This window comes from Crotalus tigris, unplaced genomic scaffold (assembly GCF_016545835.1).
Source record: "Crotalus tigris isolate CLP2741 ecotype Arizona unplaced genomic scaffold, ASM1654583v1 scf7180000024342.5246164, whole genome shotgun sequence".
NCBI lineage: Eukaryota > Metazoa > Chordata > Lepidosauria > Squamata > Viperidae > Crotalus > Crotalus tigris.
The window spans coordinates 4,871,263-4,888,805 of NW_024100512.1; the positions used below are offsets into that span (position 1 = coordinate 4,871,263).

Sequence of the window (17,543 nt, forward strand, 5' to 3'; positions counted from 1 at the left end):
CAGCCCTCCATAAGACAGCACATACTTTTTGATTCCTGCTGCTCAATCCCTCCCCCCCCCCCTTGATGGCTTCCTACTTGTGGGATGCAGGGGAAGGGAGCGCCATTTCATTACAGGTGGGAGAAGGAAAACTGGTCTAGGCAGAGAAAAGGGAAGAGATCAAAGGGGGGGAGGGGCTTTGGAGAAGAAAGCTGCTTTGGGTGGATGTTTTGGTCTGCAGCATGTGTTTCCCTTTCCCCTCCTGCCTGCCTTTTCTCTATTTCCTAGTGTGCCTCTGGAAAGCCGGGAAGAGGGGGGGGGGGCAAAATGAATCTGCTCCTAGTGTGGAATCAAGAAGCTCCCAGAGGCCTTTTCTTGCAGTTGCTGCAGTAATGCCCCCCCATTCTTCCTGCCCTGGCTGCTGCACCAAAAGCAGTTGATTATTGCTCAGTGGAACCAGCAGTGGGGTGGGAGGAAGGAATGGATTTCCCTTCTGCTGCCTCTGCCTCAGTGGACAAGACCTCCTTCCAAAAATCTCTAAGATTTTGGCAGGCACAGCTCCAGAATTGAGCTATGCTGGCTCAGGAATTCTGGGAGTTGAAGTCCACGACTCATAAAAGAGCCAAGGTTTCCCTTCTGCCTTCTTCAGAGAGAGAAGCTCTGAAGGTCATTAGGATCAATTGTCCTGGAAGGACAGGGGTCCTCTTCCACACCCTCAGTGAATTTCAGCTGGAGGTAGAAAAACGGGTAGCGGCTCAGGCTGAAGAGGCAAATTGTGTGGGCCACATCACACACATGGACAACAAATGCTTACAAGTATAGCTCCCGTTGAGTATCACCTCAACTAATCCTTATTTTCTCCCACCCCATAAGCACTCCCCCCCCATACACAATCATATTAATTTTTCACAGGTCATGCTTAACCTAATCAGGCCACTTCAAGGGCTCATTTAAAGAAGAGAAAAGGTCAGGTCTCCCTTCAGAGCCATAGGTGGAGCAGCTGAAGGTGTGATTCAGCAGCAATGCTTCAAGACAAAATTTCATTTATTTGTAATTAGAAATAAATATTTCACAATATATAATTACATATTGTCTTTGTGATTAACCATTATGCTTTAATTATGTTCAATTTGTAACAATGAAAATACATCCTGCATATCAGATATTTACATTACAATTCATAACAGTAGCAAAATTACAGTTATGAAGTAGCAACAAAAATAATTTTATGATTGGGGGTCACAACATGAGGAACTGTATTAAAGGGTTTCAGCATTAGGAAGGTTGAGAATCACTGCCCTAAACGGAAGTGACGTACTCAGCCCCCACCCTCTGGATGTGACATGTTGGCCTAATCCCATCAAGATTGGCAGTCAATCTTCTGGGTACATGATTAGGTTAACCCTAGATCAGTGGTTCTCAACCTTTCTAATGCCGTGACCCCATAATACAGTTCCCCATGTTGTGGTGACCCCCAAGTGGATGTGGCCACCAATAAGAGGGAGTAGGACAGCTAGGGAAAAGGGGAAAAATGGCGGACAGCGTGGTTTGGCGACCCCCATGAAATGGTCATTTGACCCCAAATGGGGTCCCGACCCACAGGTTGAGAACCACTGCCCTAGATTAATTCTATGGACATTCAAAACCAAAAAAAGCTAAGTAAAATGAATAATTAGCAGAGGCCTGTGTTTTTGGGAAACAAGCCCTACTTTGGGGAGCTGTGAAATAAAAAATAAAAAAGGCTTTTTATTTCTAATCATTCTAGCCCAGTGGTTCTCAACCTTTCTAATGCCGCGACCCCATAATACAGTTCCCCATGTTATGGTGACCCCTAACCACTTATACATCACCGGGTGCCAGGGGCGTAGCCAAAGAAAAGGGGGAAAAAAGGGTGGACAGGCTTGTTTGGCGACCCCCGTGAAATGATCGTTCGACCCCAAATGGGGTCCCGACCCACAGGTTGAGAACCACTGTTCTAGCCTAACAATGCTTTTAATTTTTGTGGAGTTTTAAATATCAGTACTTCAAATGCTGGGGAAAAAGAAGCCCCTGAAAGGCAGCCAGAGCCTTCATTTAACCCCTTTTTTCTAAAAGGTATTTTTTTCTAAAAGGTTTTATTTCTAGGCAACTTTAAAATCATTTTCTCGAATGCAGGGGAAAAAACAAACAAACCACAGCCCCTTTTAAAACCTAAAGCTGGTTTTTACCTTTGTAAAAATCTTAAAGACACATATTTTGCCATTTGCACCCTGAATAAAATTTATTCTGCCCCCCCCCATAGCAAAAGACAAGCAATATTAACAGGAATTAAAATGCTCACAAGAGGCAAGCAGCCAGGCGGCAAGTAGGGGTTTAAAACTTGTTCAGGCATGTTAGGACCACGATTCCGGGCATGCGTGTTTCTGTCTGCTAGTAAAAAAGGGGGTTAGGCCTTGTTTGGGACATGCCCGGGCATGTCATACTCCCCGTAATCTGGGCATGCGCAATGCTCAAGGGCGTGTCATTGCAAGGGGCAGGGGAGTTTGTGCAGGCAGGCCTGAACAGCTAGCGATTTAATTCCAGCAGTTTTTTGACGATGGTGATGAGAGTTGGACACCCCCTCCCCAGCCCAATTAAGAAATAATCTAGGAACACCCCAACTAAACTGGGTCAACAGCAGCCTGAGGCTAAAACAGCAAACACTTGACACACACAATGAGGAACCAGCTAGCAGCAATCAGGACACAACAATAAAAGTAATTAACACCTTTTAGGCAAGAAAAAGGAACTAACAATAGTCACAAACCAGCAAATCAAGAAAGACAAATTTTAACTCACCAATTAGAAATGGTAAGTTTGTTACCAATCAGAAATGACAAGTTTGGAAACCACAAAAGGGTATAAAAACCCCTGTTTAAAGATCACTCTGTCTAGCTAGCCGGGGACTCGAGCTGAATTGTCACTCAACGCTGATCCTCGAAATAAAACCTCTTTCTGGTAGCTGGCTTCACGATCTATTTCTTCTGCACTGTGCCGTCAAGGAGAATCCCGGCTGGAAGAACCGAACGGGGGAGTTCCTCCCAACAATCGCAACCTCTGATGGAGATTTGTTTGATGTAAATTTGACCCCCAAACCTCCCAAGCGTGGGCACAGAATAAGAACAGGACCTGAGTTATACGGCTTCATTGAAGAGAACAAACTTATAAAGCCTTGTTATTGCAGATTCTGCAAAACATCAAATGATAAGTAAATATAAAAAAATTAAGAAAACAGTATTTTGCTTGGTTGAAACAGCTAGCCTAAATCTATCTTATTTCCTGCTTTAGAAACGGCGGAGTCTCAAAATGTCAGCATGCCTCAGATTCTGAAAGTGTGTATCATTAAAATATTACACCACTGCTTAATGGGATGTCTACAATCAAATGATCATATAGATAATATCGGTGAAACAGAGCTTATTAACAGTTTATGCTTTAGACTTTCTATGCCTCATGTTCTCTGGATCATCATCAGTATTTCTGACAAAACAAATAACTTATATTTCAACCGGGATTCCCTTGGTGACCTCAAGACATTCATACAGTGTATCGAAAAGAGCCGTAAACCACTGTCATTAATGTCAAAGATTGAATTTGAATTGCCATTGTCTCTGAAGAGATTCATATGCCAAAATGTAACAGAAATTAATTACAAGAAGCTGTTAATGCTATGAAATTTATAATAAAATGTGCTTTACAAATCACATGAAAGATATATTATGTTTTTTCTTTTGTTGACCCTTGTTTTAACCTTGGCAGATGTTAAACACAATTTAATCAAAGCTCATGTGATATTATTCAATTGGGTTTTCCTGATGAGGCGGGGCTAGCCAGTTTTGCAAAAGTTGTGAAGAACTCACCAACTCTGATGTCACAAATTAATCACATCAGAGGAAGTGTGTTCTTCACAACTTTTGCAAAGCTGCATTTGAATAGTACCTGATGTTACAAATTAATCACATCAGTGTTGTTTCCCAAAAACACAGGCTTCTGCTAATTATTCACTTTACTTAGCTTTTTTTGGTTTTGAATGTCCATAGAATTAATCTAGGGTTAACCTAATCATGTACCCAGAGGATTGACTGCCAATCTTGATGGGATTAGGCCAACATGTCACATCCGGAGGGTGGGGGCTGAGCACGTCACTTCCATTTAGGGCCATGACCTGCTGACATAATCAGCCCGTGGGTTGGTTTACTTTGATGATGTCACTGATCAAAAGTGCTGATAATTTTCATAAAAAAGGTATATGCTACTTCTACTAACGCAGTACCTAGAAGAACCTTAAATAACAGAAAGTGATAGTCTCCTTCTGCCAGTAAGATTTATATAGCAGTAATTCTAAATTACTAGCACCATCTCTTGTATTTTTCATGAAAAACAAATTCTGCTGAATTTCACAAATCCTAAAGAGCAGCATTTAGAATTGCAGTCCAAATGACAGAAAAGAAAATGCTCTCCGTGGTAACCTATCATAATATCCCTCTGCATTTCCCAAACATAAACAACCCCACTTCAGATTACGTCAGTCCTTCCCTCTCTCCAACACTTACCGCCACTGCAATAGCCATGCTAGCCTCCGTTACAGTGTCCATAGGGGAGGATACCAAGGGTGTTTTCAAGCTTATCTTCTTGGTCAGAGCAGAAGTCAAGTCCTTAAAATAAACAGAATTATTCAATAACAAAAAGTTACATCATTTCAAAGTATTTCAAGATTCTGATTTTGCTAACATGGATACTAGATATTTAATAATAATATAATAATGATAAAGTTAGAAGGGACCTTGGAGGTCATCTAGTCCAACCCCCTACTCAGGCAGGAAACCCTATACCATTTTGGACAAATGGCTGCCCAGTTTCTTCTTAAAAACTTCCAGTGTTGGAGCATTCACCGCTTCTGGAGGCAGGTTGTTCCACTGGTTAATTGTTCTAACTGTCAGGAAGTTTCTCCTTAGTTCTAGGTTGCTTCTCTCTTTGGTTAGTTTCCACCCATTGCTTCTTGCCCTGCCTTCAGGCGCTTTGGAGAATACATCAGCTCTTTTCCAGTCCTCTGGTAGTTCCCCAGTGCTCCAGGATCCTTGAAAAATATAGTTCAGTGGTTCTGAGATCACATCTGCCAGTTCCTTAAGAACCTTGGGGTGTAATCCATCTGGTCCTGGTGAGTTGAACTCGTCTAGGCTGGACAGGTGTTCACTTACCATTTTCTTGCCTATCTTAACTTGTATTTCTATTTTGTTTTTTATGGCACTATTTTTGATAGGTTGGTCTGTTTTTTCCCTTTGTGTAAAGACAGATGCAAAAAACGAGTTAAATAGTTCTGCTTTCTCCTATTTAAAAAATATCTAATTTAACAAGGATTTTAAAAGATTTTTTTTAAAAAGAATCTCTGGGGCTACGAGGCCCTACATTAATATTATTAAAGAAGAAAGCAGTTGATTCAGAACATTCATTTAATATGCTACACAAACTTCAATCCCATACTCACCACTTGGTCTGCAGTAAAATCTATGTAGCCAGGGAGTATAAGGAAGTCACTAAATAATGAAGGGAAAAAATGTTATTGAGCCTGTTGTGATATAAATGCAGTTCTTGTTAACATATAAATATAGCTTCTGTTTTGTGAATCTTTGTAGCATGTTTGAGAAATTGCTTGCTATAATTCATATCCGAGAAATTCTGATGCAAAGGTCCAGACTCAAAATACTGCAACTAGAAAGGTTATTTCTTAAAATGAACAATCTAACAACCCCCATAATAATGACAGAACTTAATCCCATCCCCTCAAAAATGATTTCATGATGACTTGTGTAGCTTATTTTTCTTTTCAATTCCATGAGGGTTTTTTATGGTAATTTTCAAAGAAGATAATGTCACTCCCAGAACTTCAACGTAATATGTAGCTCCATCCTGAGAACTATGCATGTGCATTCAAAGCCAAAACTGCCCAATCTAAAACATGTGAATGTTCAAACTAGAAGGCTTCATCAAATCTCACGCACACCTATGAAGCCATAACGCTTCAGCCATGCTCCTATTCTAACACTACTCTCAAAAGAGAAGGTAAAATGCAAGAACAAAAAATTGAACTATTTTAAAAGATTTTTAAGGATTAAAAACAATTGTATCAGCAAAAGCAAATATTTATCCTTAGCATTTACATAAGCTACAGTTTCACAGGAAGTCAGGAGCAATATATTTTCCAAGAAAATCTCTCTCTGCAATTCAGATATGGGATTTTTTTTTTAGAACCTATTATTTTCCACAGTAGAATTCAGCCCACAGAATTGTTACACAACTAAAACCTCTTTAAAAATACACACACCCAATTAATATAGATTTGGGGTGGCTTCAAACCTATTAAGAGAGAATAGGCTACCTTCATTAATTCCAACTATTTCCAGGACTATACTTTTGTTTTTTCCTTTTCAAAGGAGAGTCTGTAATTATAACTAGCACATATATATGGAGATTAGTCCTTGCTTTGTGGGGGGCAGTGCTGACCAATATTTTATCTCAAGACCCTGAAAACTATCTATCTATCTATCTATCTATCTATCTATCTATCTATCTATCTATCTATCTATCCATCCATCCATCCATCCAGTGCTTTTTTTCTATAAAAAAAAAAAAGGTGCCGGAACTCACACACGTCATACAACCCGCCTTGCCTACCCTACAAGGTTTCATCCAAAAAAGGTGTCGGAACTCCGTTTTGGGCGTTCTATGAGAAAAAAAGCCCTGTATCTATCTATTAATAAAATTTACTGAGTGTCCATCTTACCATAGGGTAACCTAGGGCAACTTACAATCTTAAAAAGATAAAAACTATGCAAAGTTAAAAGACAAATTAAAAAATACTATTTTAAAATACTAAAAGAACCAAATATTTTGGCCTAATTAAAAGATGGGGAAAGTGGGAGCAGGATGGGCGGGAGGTGGGATCTGTTGTCAATCCATTAATCATCTCCACCAGGATGCTCCCCCATTGGAGCCCCAAGCTAACTGACAGCCAGGTTTTTAGGCTCTCACTGAAGATCAGGAGGGTTGTAGCTGATCTCACTCACTACTACCAATCAGGGTGAAAGTACTGAACTAGATGCACCAGTTGTGACAGTAAATATGATCAAGATTTTCCAGTTATAGGGAAACACTTTCAGAAAAGTATGAACATCAGGCAATTAAATTTTGTAAAGTCCCTATAATACGTCTATCTATTGGAGTTTCCTTCTAATCCTTCTATTCCTCACCATTCAGTCCAAACTGAAGAAGATTTTTGGATGAGAAGCAAAATGTTTTCAGGAAAAAAAGAACAAGAAAGTCCAGCTGCCTTTTGAAAAGCACCTTTGGGACAACTATGACCTGGATAATTGAGAATCTCCATACACATTTGGGAGGAAATGCTAGCTAATATTTAACCAAACTATGACTCAAACCTGACCTAAAAAGACCTTCCATTGAACTTCCCATATACACAGATAGCATATCCTGGGTTATGCTGAAAATATAAAATAACTCCTGAGGGATTTAAGCTCTACACACTTTTGTAATCCCAATCTACATTCTATACTATTAATGCTTACAAATAAGTTTTATAATGTTGCCATTTTTACATATAACATTTGTATGAATTTCTTAATCTAACCAGATCCTGCCTGAACTATCTGTACAAACTTTGTGATGGCATTGACAATAATATGTGTAATATACAATTCACTTTCTGCATTACAATGCAATACAATGAGTAGTGCTAATAAGGATATGGATACTTAATGAGAAAAATCTCTTTTGCTATTAGGATTTTACTGTATTTATCAGTAGATAGCAGCTGACACCTATTGCTTATAAAGAATTCAGTGTTTCAGCTGCAAAGCGTATTGCACATAGATATGATTATTTATAGATAGCAGTTTTGTAATGTTGGGATGGGAGTATTTCTGGTAAGAAAAGACAATCAAATTATACTATGGGAGTTGTTTTCAAAGCATTTTCTCAAATTACTTCCAAGACAGAGAAATATACAAAGTACGTATGTAAACATGTGAACTTCCTTAAATGATTTTAGCTATTCTCATGAATTTTTTAACGATTATCATTTTTTACTGATAACTTCCCTAAGTGTGAAAGATAAGACATAAACTATATAAATAAATAGGGCTGTAATAGAGAGGCTTATGGATTATGACCTAAGAACTAAAATTTGTCACATGAAGCAACAGGTGGCTTAGTAATGCATATGCTGTGTCCAAACTCTGTAGAAATACATGTAACCTGAGAAACTATATTAAATGATTCCTTAGGGGGGAACTATCAAATAAAATGGACAGCAATCAATCCAATGGCACAGAGAGTTCACAGCAATCTTTGTGACCACAACATTCAAGAGACACCATTACCTTATAAGCCTGCAAAGTGTAGAATTTTGAGGTATGCAGAATATATGTCAAAATTTAAATATTCAGCATGCCAGGAAACAGAAAGGATAGCTAAAAATGACCAGAGAGGACTCCTCCTTGACCATCAATATGCAATGTAAAGAACGATTCAGCAAATGTTCATTTTGCTCTGAAACAAGTTCTAATCACCCAATGAAAGTAGCGCTATATAGCTGGAAAAGTTCTCTTCCACTACTGCTTAGGAAGAAAGCAAAGCCTATGTTCTCAGGCATGTAACGATAGCGTAATTATTACTACTAGATTATTAGATTATGTCAGGAACTTTTAAATTTAAAAGCTCCTTATTTCATACTATCATTAATATACATTGATCCGATCATTTTATTTCATGCTACAAGTGCGCTTAGTTATAAAAATCCTCCACCAGGGGAAGCTTTCGACGTCTCTCTTCCTTTTACAGACGGCTATAAGGAATCAGAGTAAACGAGAGGACACCAGCCTACACACTATAATAACGCACCACCGGTGATCTTTAAGGAAAAAGCACGGTTTATGTCCCGCGGATTTGGCCTGATGCTTTTTAAAGACTCCGAGGGGCTCCCAAGCTTCCCTTCTGGTCCGCCCACCCTTCAAGCTGGCATCATCCCCGTGTTTCGACGCTTGGCAACTCGAGCAGATCGCCCCAGTCCTGGTCCTGCCCAAGGATCGCACTTCGCAGCAGCTGTCCGCAGCTGCCCCGCCAACCCGTCCCCCCGCCAAAGATCGCAACCGCGCCGCCGTCTTTGACGCCCGGTCCATCTTCACACCTTTCAAACGGTGCTACGGCCACGCAACCTCGGAATGGCGCGAGTGGTGACCACCGCCGGAGTTCCCCGGGTTGGAGAAGCTGGGGCTCGGGAGTCTTCCCCCCACCCCCGTGCGCAGTTCCGTCACCTCCCCGCCGGACCGGGCACCGCGTGGCAAATCGGTTGCCCCGTCGCTGCCACGCTCGTCTGCCTTCCCTCCTCCCCGCTCGCCTCCTCCTCTCCTCACTTGTAAGTCAGTCCGTCCCCAGAGTTCAGCATCTGCTGCGCCGTTAGCCCGTCGTCCGGCACGTAGCCGGTGCCGCCGCTGATCAGGTAATCGGCCATAGCCGGTCGGGTCACCTCCCCTCGACTCGCGGGCCGTCCGCCTGCAGCGCGCACCGCCCAGCTTCCCGCGCCTCCTGGCCTCAGAAAGACTGGGACGTCACCGACGCGAGACAGAAAAGGGGCGCGCGAGGAGCCCCGCCCCTCCGCCCGACGTAGGCCCGGTGACGTCAGTGGAAAGCGGCTTTCTCGGCTCCTGGAGGCGGAGCTGCTCTTCCCTCCCTCCCGCTCTTATTTGAAGCCAAGCTGAAAAGTGAGAAAGGGGCGTGTCTTTTCCTTCCTTCCCTCGCTCGCTCCCCTCCCCCCTTCTGCGCCAGGAGCGTTCTGGTGAGGCGCCCTCGCTCCTTCAGTTTTCCGGGACAGTTGAGCTGTAGGGCACCCATCGACGTGATTTGCCCTATGCAAGTGAATCCTCTGGGCTTAAATAGGAAAAAAGTCTCTTGAGAACCGAAGGTGTATCCCACGAATGGGCTACTTCGGTTTATTTATTTATTGTAAGGCGCGTTCACATCCTATTTCAGTAAAAAGGAACACAGGGGTAAAATATAAAACGTAGAATATAAAATTTGAAATCTGCACAGGAAGATTATAAACGTATTATCTGTTGCAAATTAATTTTTTACTTCATTTGTGGCAGCCAGGAAATCGGCGAAATCTCCATTATGGGTTCTGTTTTGACAAGTCTCTATGCGTTGGATAGTTTATTTTTCAGCCCCGCAGTCACAATTCGGCGATAGTATTTTGCCCCACTTAATAGAGGTGCCAGGAAAAAAAAGCGAGGCTCAGAGAGGGGCTTTTGAAGGTTTTTTTGGGGGGGGGCGCAGAAATAGTAACCAGGTAATATGCGTGAATCGCCGGCACCAGTCTCCTCGGCTTTTCTTTAAGGAGACTGGCAAGGTAGTACTGTGTATATGATTCGCTCCCTCCCCTTTCTGGCGATGGTATCGTCTCCAAAATTTTACGATCCCGTTCAACGGGTGTAATCAACACGCTTAAAGCTGGTTTTCGGTGTAGTTTCCGTCTCCCTCATTTAGAGCCAGAAGGGGGCCTCCGAGTCAACCCTACCGCACCTACGAAGGGAGTCAGGGAAGTTAGCCCAGAGAAGGAAATATTAAAAGGGCAGAAAAATATATTTCTCCTCAAAAGGATTTTTTAAAATGCAGATATAAAACCATCAGAAAGATGAAGCCAGAGCAATCAAAAAGACAAAGAAAATCTGCATGCCCCACCCAAACTCTAGGGAGTCATTAACCCCATCACCTGGGAAGCAGGATATGATAATAGGATTAAACCACAGATATCAAGGCCTAGAAAAACACTCAAAAATAGCCTCAAGGTTCATGCCACAGGAACAGGAAACTATTCCAAACAAGGCTAGAGGGGGTGTAAGAACCTACTGCCCATGTGCTCAATTCCTCTTTCCTCTCCTCTTTCTTGCAAGGACCATCTTTCTGCTTCTTCAATAAACTGTAACCTTCTTCCCAAAGCAGTCGCCATGTTGCTTATTTATCCCCGGCTTGGATGAACCAGGATGAAGACTTACTTCTGATAGGAGTTTTTGTTAACTTTACTGCAGTCCTTTAAAAAAGATCGTAATCCTGGACTACTTTCAGTTGAAAGGGGAAATCAAGCCACCACTTCAGCTTTATAGCTGATGATTAAAATGCTTACCCTTATCAACATTTTGATAAACCAGAGTGTCTCAATTCAAACTTGATATATAGACAATGCAATCTCTTACAAGATCTCAGACTGCTTCAAAAGCTGCTTCCTAAGCTATTTATTTATGAAAATTTGTATTGTTCCTCTGTTTTGTTTTTTAATTCTCCGACCAGTTACGCATTGCCAGATGAGCACAGGATGTAAACTTAGTATTAGGACTGTGTAGTCATCCAGATTCAAACACTTGTACCTTAAAAACAGCTACATTTTTCCCTCAACTTTCCAAACTGGTACATCTGCACCTGAATGTGGTCTAAAATTAGATTCATATTTCATTCCATAAATGGAAAGAATCTACTCTTCACATATACTTCCTTACGAAACAAAAGTTATTCACTTTGAAAAATTTTGCATGAGAAATGCTAGAATACATGAAATTCTGTTAAATAAACTACGTAGTCTATGGTGAAAGTTCAATTTGCCTTTCAAAATGCAACCTTTCTGGCCAGTGACATTTGTGGGAGAGAAACAAGAATACTTTTAAGGCCTTAGAACAGTGGTTGTTAAACTGAAAGTGATAGAGCTATTTCTAATTTGCGTGTATGTGAGTTGAAGATCCCATTTAGGATGACTGCTGCCAAAATACTTGTGCAGAACAGTTTTTGTAGAGATGACATTATTCCCCACTAGGAAAAAGAGAAATTGGGTCAAATGTTTAACAATCATTGCCTTAGAACAGGGGTATCAAACAGATGGCCCGTGGGCCGGTTTTGTCATACTGAAGCCACGCCCACCCCATTGCCAGCAATGCAAAAAGAGTCGCGATATGTTGCGACACGTCACGTGACATGGCAAGTTTGACACCCATGCCTTAGAAGTAAGGGATATTCTGTATGACTCAAAGTACTTAGATCCCTCATATTTTATATCTTAAAAAGAGAACTTAGGCAAACTTTCATAAATAATTTACAAAAGAGCTGGGAGGACATTTCTGAGTAACTTAAAATATTAAATCTACTTAAACACAGAAATGGCATTGATACCAAGGTTGACCATGTATGATACATATATATTCCTTATATTTTTATGTTAAGTTGCACGTATGGACATGTAAAAAAGTGCACGCCTATTAAAATATTTTTCAACATATAGCTGGTCTTCATTTCAACAATATTGTTAAGAGGATATGTTAATATAACCATTTACATTTTGTAATCCATTGCGTAATTTAACTGTAAGTAATCCCCAATTTACAATAATTCATTTAGTGACTATTCAAAGTTACAATGGCACTGGAAAAAAAAGTGACTTACAACTGGCCCTCACACAATCACTGCAGCATCCCTATGGTCACAGGATCATAATTTACGTGCCTGGAAAGTATTTATGATGGTTGCAGCATCCCAGGGTCGTGTGATCATCATTTGCATCCTTCCCAGCTTGCTTCCAAAAAGCAAAGTCAATGGGGGAAATTGGATTCACTTAATTACCATGTGATTAACTTAACTGTCACAAAAAAGGTTGTAAAATCAGGTGCAATTCATTTAGCAACTGCCTTGCTTAGTAACAAATTCTGGTGCCAACTGCAGTAAGTCAAGGACTACCTATAAACAAATTCAAATTTCATATATAGAAAAGCAAATACATCCCTATATTTATCACTATTCAAATATCTAAAACTAGAATCAGGTGCACTAAATCAGGTGCAAATGATTAGAGCATCTTAGAGAGAATCTGGTTGGAACCTGCCTTATTGAAAGTATCCAACTATACCTATTTCAGAATTGTACTTTGATTTGCTCTTTGTTGTTAAAGTGTGTACTGCTACTATGTCTAATAGAAAAAGCTCTCCGAGGCCTTCAGAAAAGTAAGAAATTCCTTAGAGTATGGGAAGAGATTTTAAAAAATTGCCAAACAGACACCAATTATTCCATTGCCTGTAAGATCATCTACAACTAAAGAAGATTTCAAAGAACTGCTAACTTGCCAGGCCAGGTTACCCCATTAAACTCAACCCAAGAGCAGAATGCAAGATGTTGAAGTATGTGAGCCTACTGTTACAAAGCAGTTGCACAAATTAGATCTACATGAGGGGTGTACCAGGATGAAACTTTTGAACACTTAGGCAAAGTCCAAGACCTCTGGTACAATGTGCTTTGGATAGATAAGGCAATGATAGGGGTCATTTGGCAACAGGATCAAAAGACGTATTTTATAAAAATCAAAGAACCTGATACCAACTATAAACCACGTTGGTGGAAATGTTATGGTTTGGGCTGCCTTGCTGCATAACAGCCTGGATAAACCCATCATCACAGAAACTACTATGTGTTCTTCGTTGTACTAGACAGTGCTTGAGGATAATGTGAGGCCATCTGTCAGAAAAAAAGGCTGAACAGAAAGTGGACCTCACAACACAACAACTCTAAACATTCCAGTAAATTAACCAAGGAATGGCTGAAAAAAATAAATTGAGTGTTCTAGAATGGTCAACTCAAATCTGGGATCTAAATCCCATCAAAATGCTGTCAAGTGATTTTAGAACAGGCTATGTATGCAAGAAATTCCTCAAGCATTACATAGCTGAAAAAAAAATCTCCACGAAAGAGTGGGAAAAAATTACTCTCAGTGGATGTCAGAAACTGGGAAATGGTTGTAAGAAACATTTGAGGGTGTTTCTGCCAAAGGAGGCAATACTTGGGATAAGAACCAAGGCTGTTGGGTTCACCCTCCAGAAAGAAATGGCATGTGTTATTTAAATAATTGCCAGCTTTTGCCATCCTTGTTTCACTGGATTGTTCTACACTGTCCATTTTCTGTGAGATACGCTGCTATATAAATTTGATTAATAAAGTCAATTTTTCATTTTTTTGTTCAATTACATCACAATTTGTCTTTATGTATTGTTTGAATGAAGATAAAACACTGGTATGTCCACAAATATTAAAAAAGAAAAAACTTTATATGGGGTGTACTTATTTTTTCACATGATTGTATAATAGGTCGGCATATGTCTGTGTATACACACACTCATGTAAGGAATACCCAAGTACCTATTTGGAACACAGTTGTGGATTGTTATCTGGAGCAGTGTTACATTTCCTTGCCTGAGGGAGAGCACCACTTTTCCTGCAATTCTGCTCCTTTCTTTTTATGCAGAGCTACTTTTCTTCTGAATAGGGATGAATGTACTGATCATAGCTTTAAAAAAACAAAAACAAATAGCACTTTTTCTCATGCAATTTTCAGGAAGGCATCAAGTAATTTTTCATACATATCTTAAGTTACTTGCCCTCTTCTATAATATTGCTGTAATAGTAGGCTTAAATGCAGAAAAATGTGTTCTTCAGAAAACCAATGCAGAATTACACAGACTTTGATTCTAATTTCAATCCAGCTGCTTTATGAGAAAGGAAAAAACGTGTAACGTTAATGCTGAACTGAACAATCACACCAGTTTTAAATTCTAACTGGTGAAAATATGGTGGAAAATCTGAAGTCATCATCACAATATCTTTAAGTAGACAATGGCCCAAAAATAATAAGTAATGCGAAAAAAGCAAAATACTGGGCTTGGTCCCAGCACAACATAGTTCCTATGGTTCAGTTCTTAAAACAAAAAAAAAAACCTGTCGGTTCAAACAAAACAGAGGTCAAACGGATGCATAAATATAATTTAGAAAGCTATAAGGACTGGATGTTTTTGCTTTTCCTCTTTCTACAATCAATGTTACACACAACTGCTGCCAGCTGAGATAATGATGAAGGAATGTTCTTAAATTCTGATGGATTAAAATCAGTTGTCATAAAGTTATGATAATGCTATGTTCAAGAAGAAAGGGATTCTATGCTCTCTAAATCCCAGTACTAATAAACATCTGCAGTAAGTCTCAGACTTTCAGGCAAGTAGGTTAAAAAGAAAAGTCCTGGCCTCAAATACCGGCTATCCCAATTCTAAATTCATTTAATTAAAAATTACAACAAAAGCAACAAGTTAGTATGCTAATAAACAATTTCTCGCACGAATCCCATAGAATCAGGTAACCAGGAAAAAAAAATAACCCTTCTTTAAATAGGCTAGCAAATTTGTAGAGGAATAGTTAAGACATTCTGTATGTTACTAATTATGTCTTTTGCTCCCCCAATAAAGACACATTGTTCAACAGCATGTTCAAAAGACGTGCTTGTCATTCTTAATAAACAACTAGCATAAGAATACATAAGAGAAACAGGGTGGTATCTTTATATGATACACAAGTGTATGTTACAAGAATTCCATTAGGCACAGGAGCCTCAAGGATTTAAGGCCTCAACATCAGGCCAAACAAGAGAGAGAGAGGCAGAGAAACAGAGAGAGAGAGAGAGAGAAAGAGGGGGGGGGGAGAGGGGAGAGAGAGAGAGAGAGAGAGAGAGAGAGAGAGAGAGAGAGAGAGAGAGAGAGAGAGAGAGAGAGAGAGAGAGAAGAGAAGCAAGTGTTGTAGTTTGTACTTAACATCTAAAAATGTCACTTTTAAGGTCTTAATAGAAATTGATTTTCTTCTCCTTATAAATCATAATTGCAGGACATCCCCCTCTAGGACATGTTAGTGTCCAAGCACAAGGAAACTGCAAACCACCTTTTTCTTTAGGTCAGGCAGATATCCACCGTTTTCTGCTTCCAAGTTCATGAGCTTGAATGTAGTGGCCCACCCAGGCCAAGTCCACCAATTAAATTTGTTTTTTTCACATCATAAAAAATCCCAAAGTCAACCTATGGAACTTCACAGCTCCTAAAGAAAGAATGCAGCCTTCAATGTGTCCAGAAAGCTGATGCAAAAGGGTCAGATACACAATGGAAAGGGTCTCTTATTAACCAGAAGAAGCCTAAAAGGGCTTCTTAACTACACCAATTAAAAAAAAAACTTAGGCATCTCCTTTAGTGTAAAAGGCTGTACAATTGATCCTGGCCTCGCTGTCACCCCACCCAGTTCCACCCTGCACCCTTTTTTCTGAACTGGGAGGGATGCCTTTAGTGCATGGTGCTAACATTGGCCACCGCAATAGCTTCTTGAATTTCTCGTATCACCAGAATCCGGGTAAGCATTTGCTCCATTTGCTCTCGACTGATTGGCTGGATGGAATACCAGATGGGGCTATTGGGAGCCACCACTGGTTCAGGAGTCAAATAGAATGTATCATTTCTGCCTTTCACACTTTGCGGGCTACAAAGAGAAAAAAAAACACGTTAGTGTTTGCTTTGGAAATACTATTAACACTATCTTAGGAACAAAGGCTGTTTCCTCTTCCTCTTCATGAAATTAATAGGCAAAATGAAATCTGAAAAGCGCAAATGAATCTGGTCTATTGTATATAATGAAATCAGATTAAGATAATCTGTAATTAGAATAAAATAGGAATAATTCTTATCAATGGAAACTTTAAGCATATGCTATACCAGTGATGGCAAACCTTTTAGAGACCGAGTGCCCAAACTGCAAAACCCACCTATGTATCGCCGAGTGCCAGGTGGGTGTGGCCCACTCGACGGGTGCAGCTACAGTGGGCTTGGCAGACTGGGTGGGCGTGACCACTGGATGGGTGTGGCTGCAGTAGTCATGGCAGATTGGGTGGACATGGCCAGGGTGGGCGTGGCCACCTTGATGTTGCTTATGATGCCACCTTGATGTTGCTTATGTCCCTTATGGGGAGGGACACCTGTGGGAGCCGGGTAGGGTTGGGGGAGATCCAAGGGGTCTCTGGCGGGTGGGATGGTGGACTCCCCAATGGCGGCTCCTGGCTGGCTGGCCTTAGGCCAGTGATGGTAAGCTTTTAGAGACCACGTGTGCTGGGGCGATGGCACATGCCCAGAGAGGGCTGCGCGTGCCATAGGTTTGCAACCACTGTGCTATACCTTTCTTACTGTATTTTTTTTTTTTTGCCTCTTTCTACCTTTTGGTGACTCACTTAAAAGAATTTGAAAAAAATATGGATATAGCATATATACACCATATTTGATATAATCAATTGCCTATGTTTCCTTTGTATCATGTAGCAAGAAATCCCATTTTAGTAACTGGAAGACTGCCAGTTAGCTTGGTGACTTCACAGGACTCTCAAATGAAGCTTACTTAAGAAACATTCCCTACTACAAGCAACTGCTTAAACATATTCAGCGACTTTGTTCAGCAAATTAGTACTGAATTAAGCCCGGACTAATTAGTTTAAGAAATTAGCTAATTAACCAAGAAAATAATTAAGATTACAGGCTTGATATTCCTATTTGCAGGCCTTTAATGTATATTAAGCTTGTTCAAAGACTGTTTGTTTATTCATTACATTTAGAAAATGCTCAGCTCCAGTTTTTTTACCATTTTCCAAAGGCCAG

General features: G+C 40.3%; 2 protein-coding genes across 8 annotated transcripts in view; both read right to left on the reverse strand.

Moving 5' to 3' along the window:
• IMPDH2 (inosine monophosphate dehydrogenase 2) overlaps positions 1–9,618 on the reverse strand; it is a 29,354-nt gene extending 19,736 nt beyond the window's left edge. For 2 of the 3 annotated variants that reach the window (XM_039326586.1, XM_039326585.1), the window contains exons 1-3: positions 9,423–9,520; positions 5,483–5,531; positions 4,551–4,652 (exon numbers count right to left, since the gene is read on the reverse strand). In XM_039326586.1, coding sequence (XP_039182520.1) covers positions 4,551–4,652; positions 5,483–5,531; positions 9,423–9,520 — 249 coding nt within the window. Of the gene's footprint in view, positions 1–4,550; positions 4,653–5,482; positions 5,532–9,422 lie in introns of all 3 variants that reach the window. The other variant, XM_039326584.1, reaches the window with a different exon arrangement.
• Positions 9,619–12,316: 2,698 nt separating this feature from the next.
• Positions 12,317–17,543, reverse strand: part of QRICH1 (glutamine rich 1) — a 30,550-nt gene continuing 25,323 nt past the window's right edge. For all 5 annotated transcript variants that reach the window (XM_039326603.1, XM_039326599.1, XM_039326600.1 and 2 more), the window contains one exon: positions 12,317–16,380. In XM_039326603.1, the coding sequence (XP_039182537.1) occupies positions 16,188–16,380 (193 nt within the window). In that variant the 3' untranslated portion in view covers positions 12,317–16,187. The remainder of the gene's footprint in view (positions 16,381–17,543) is intronic.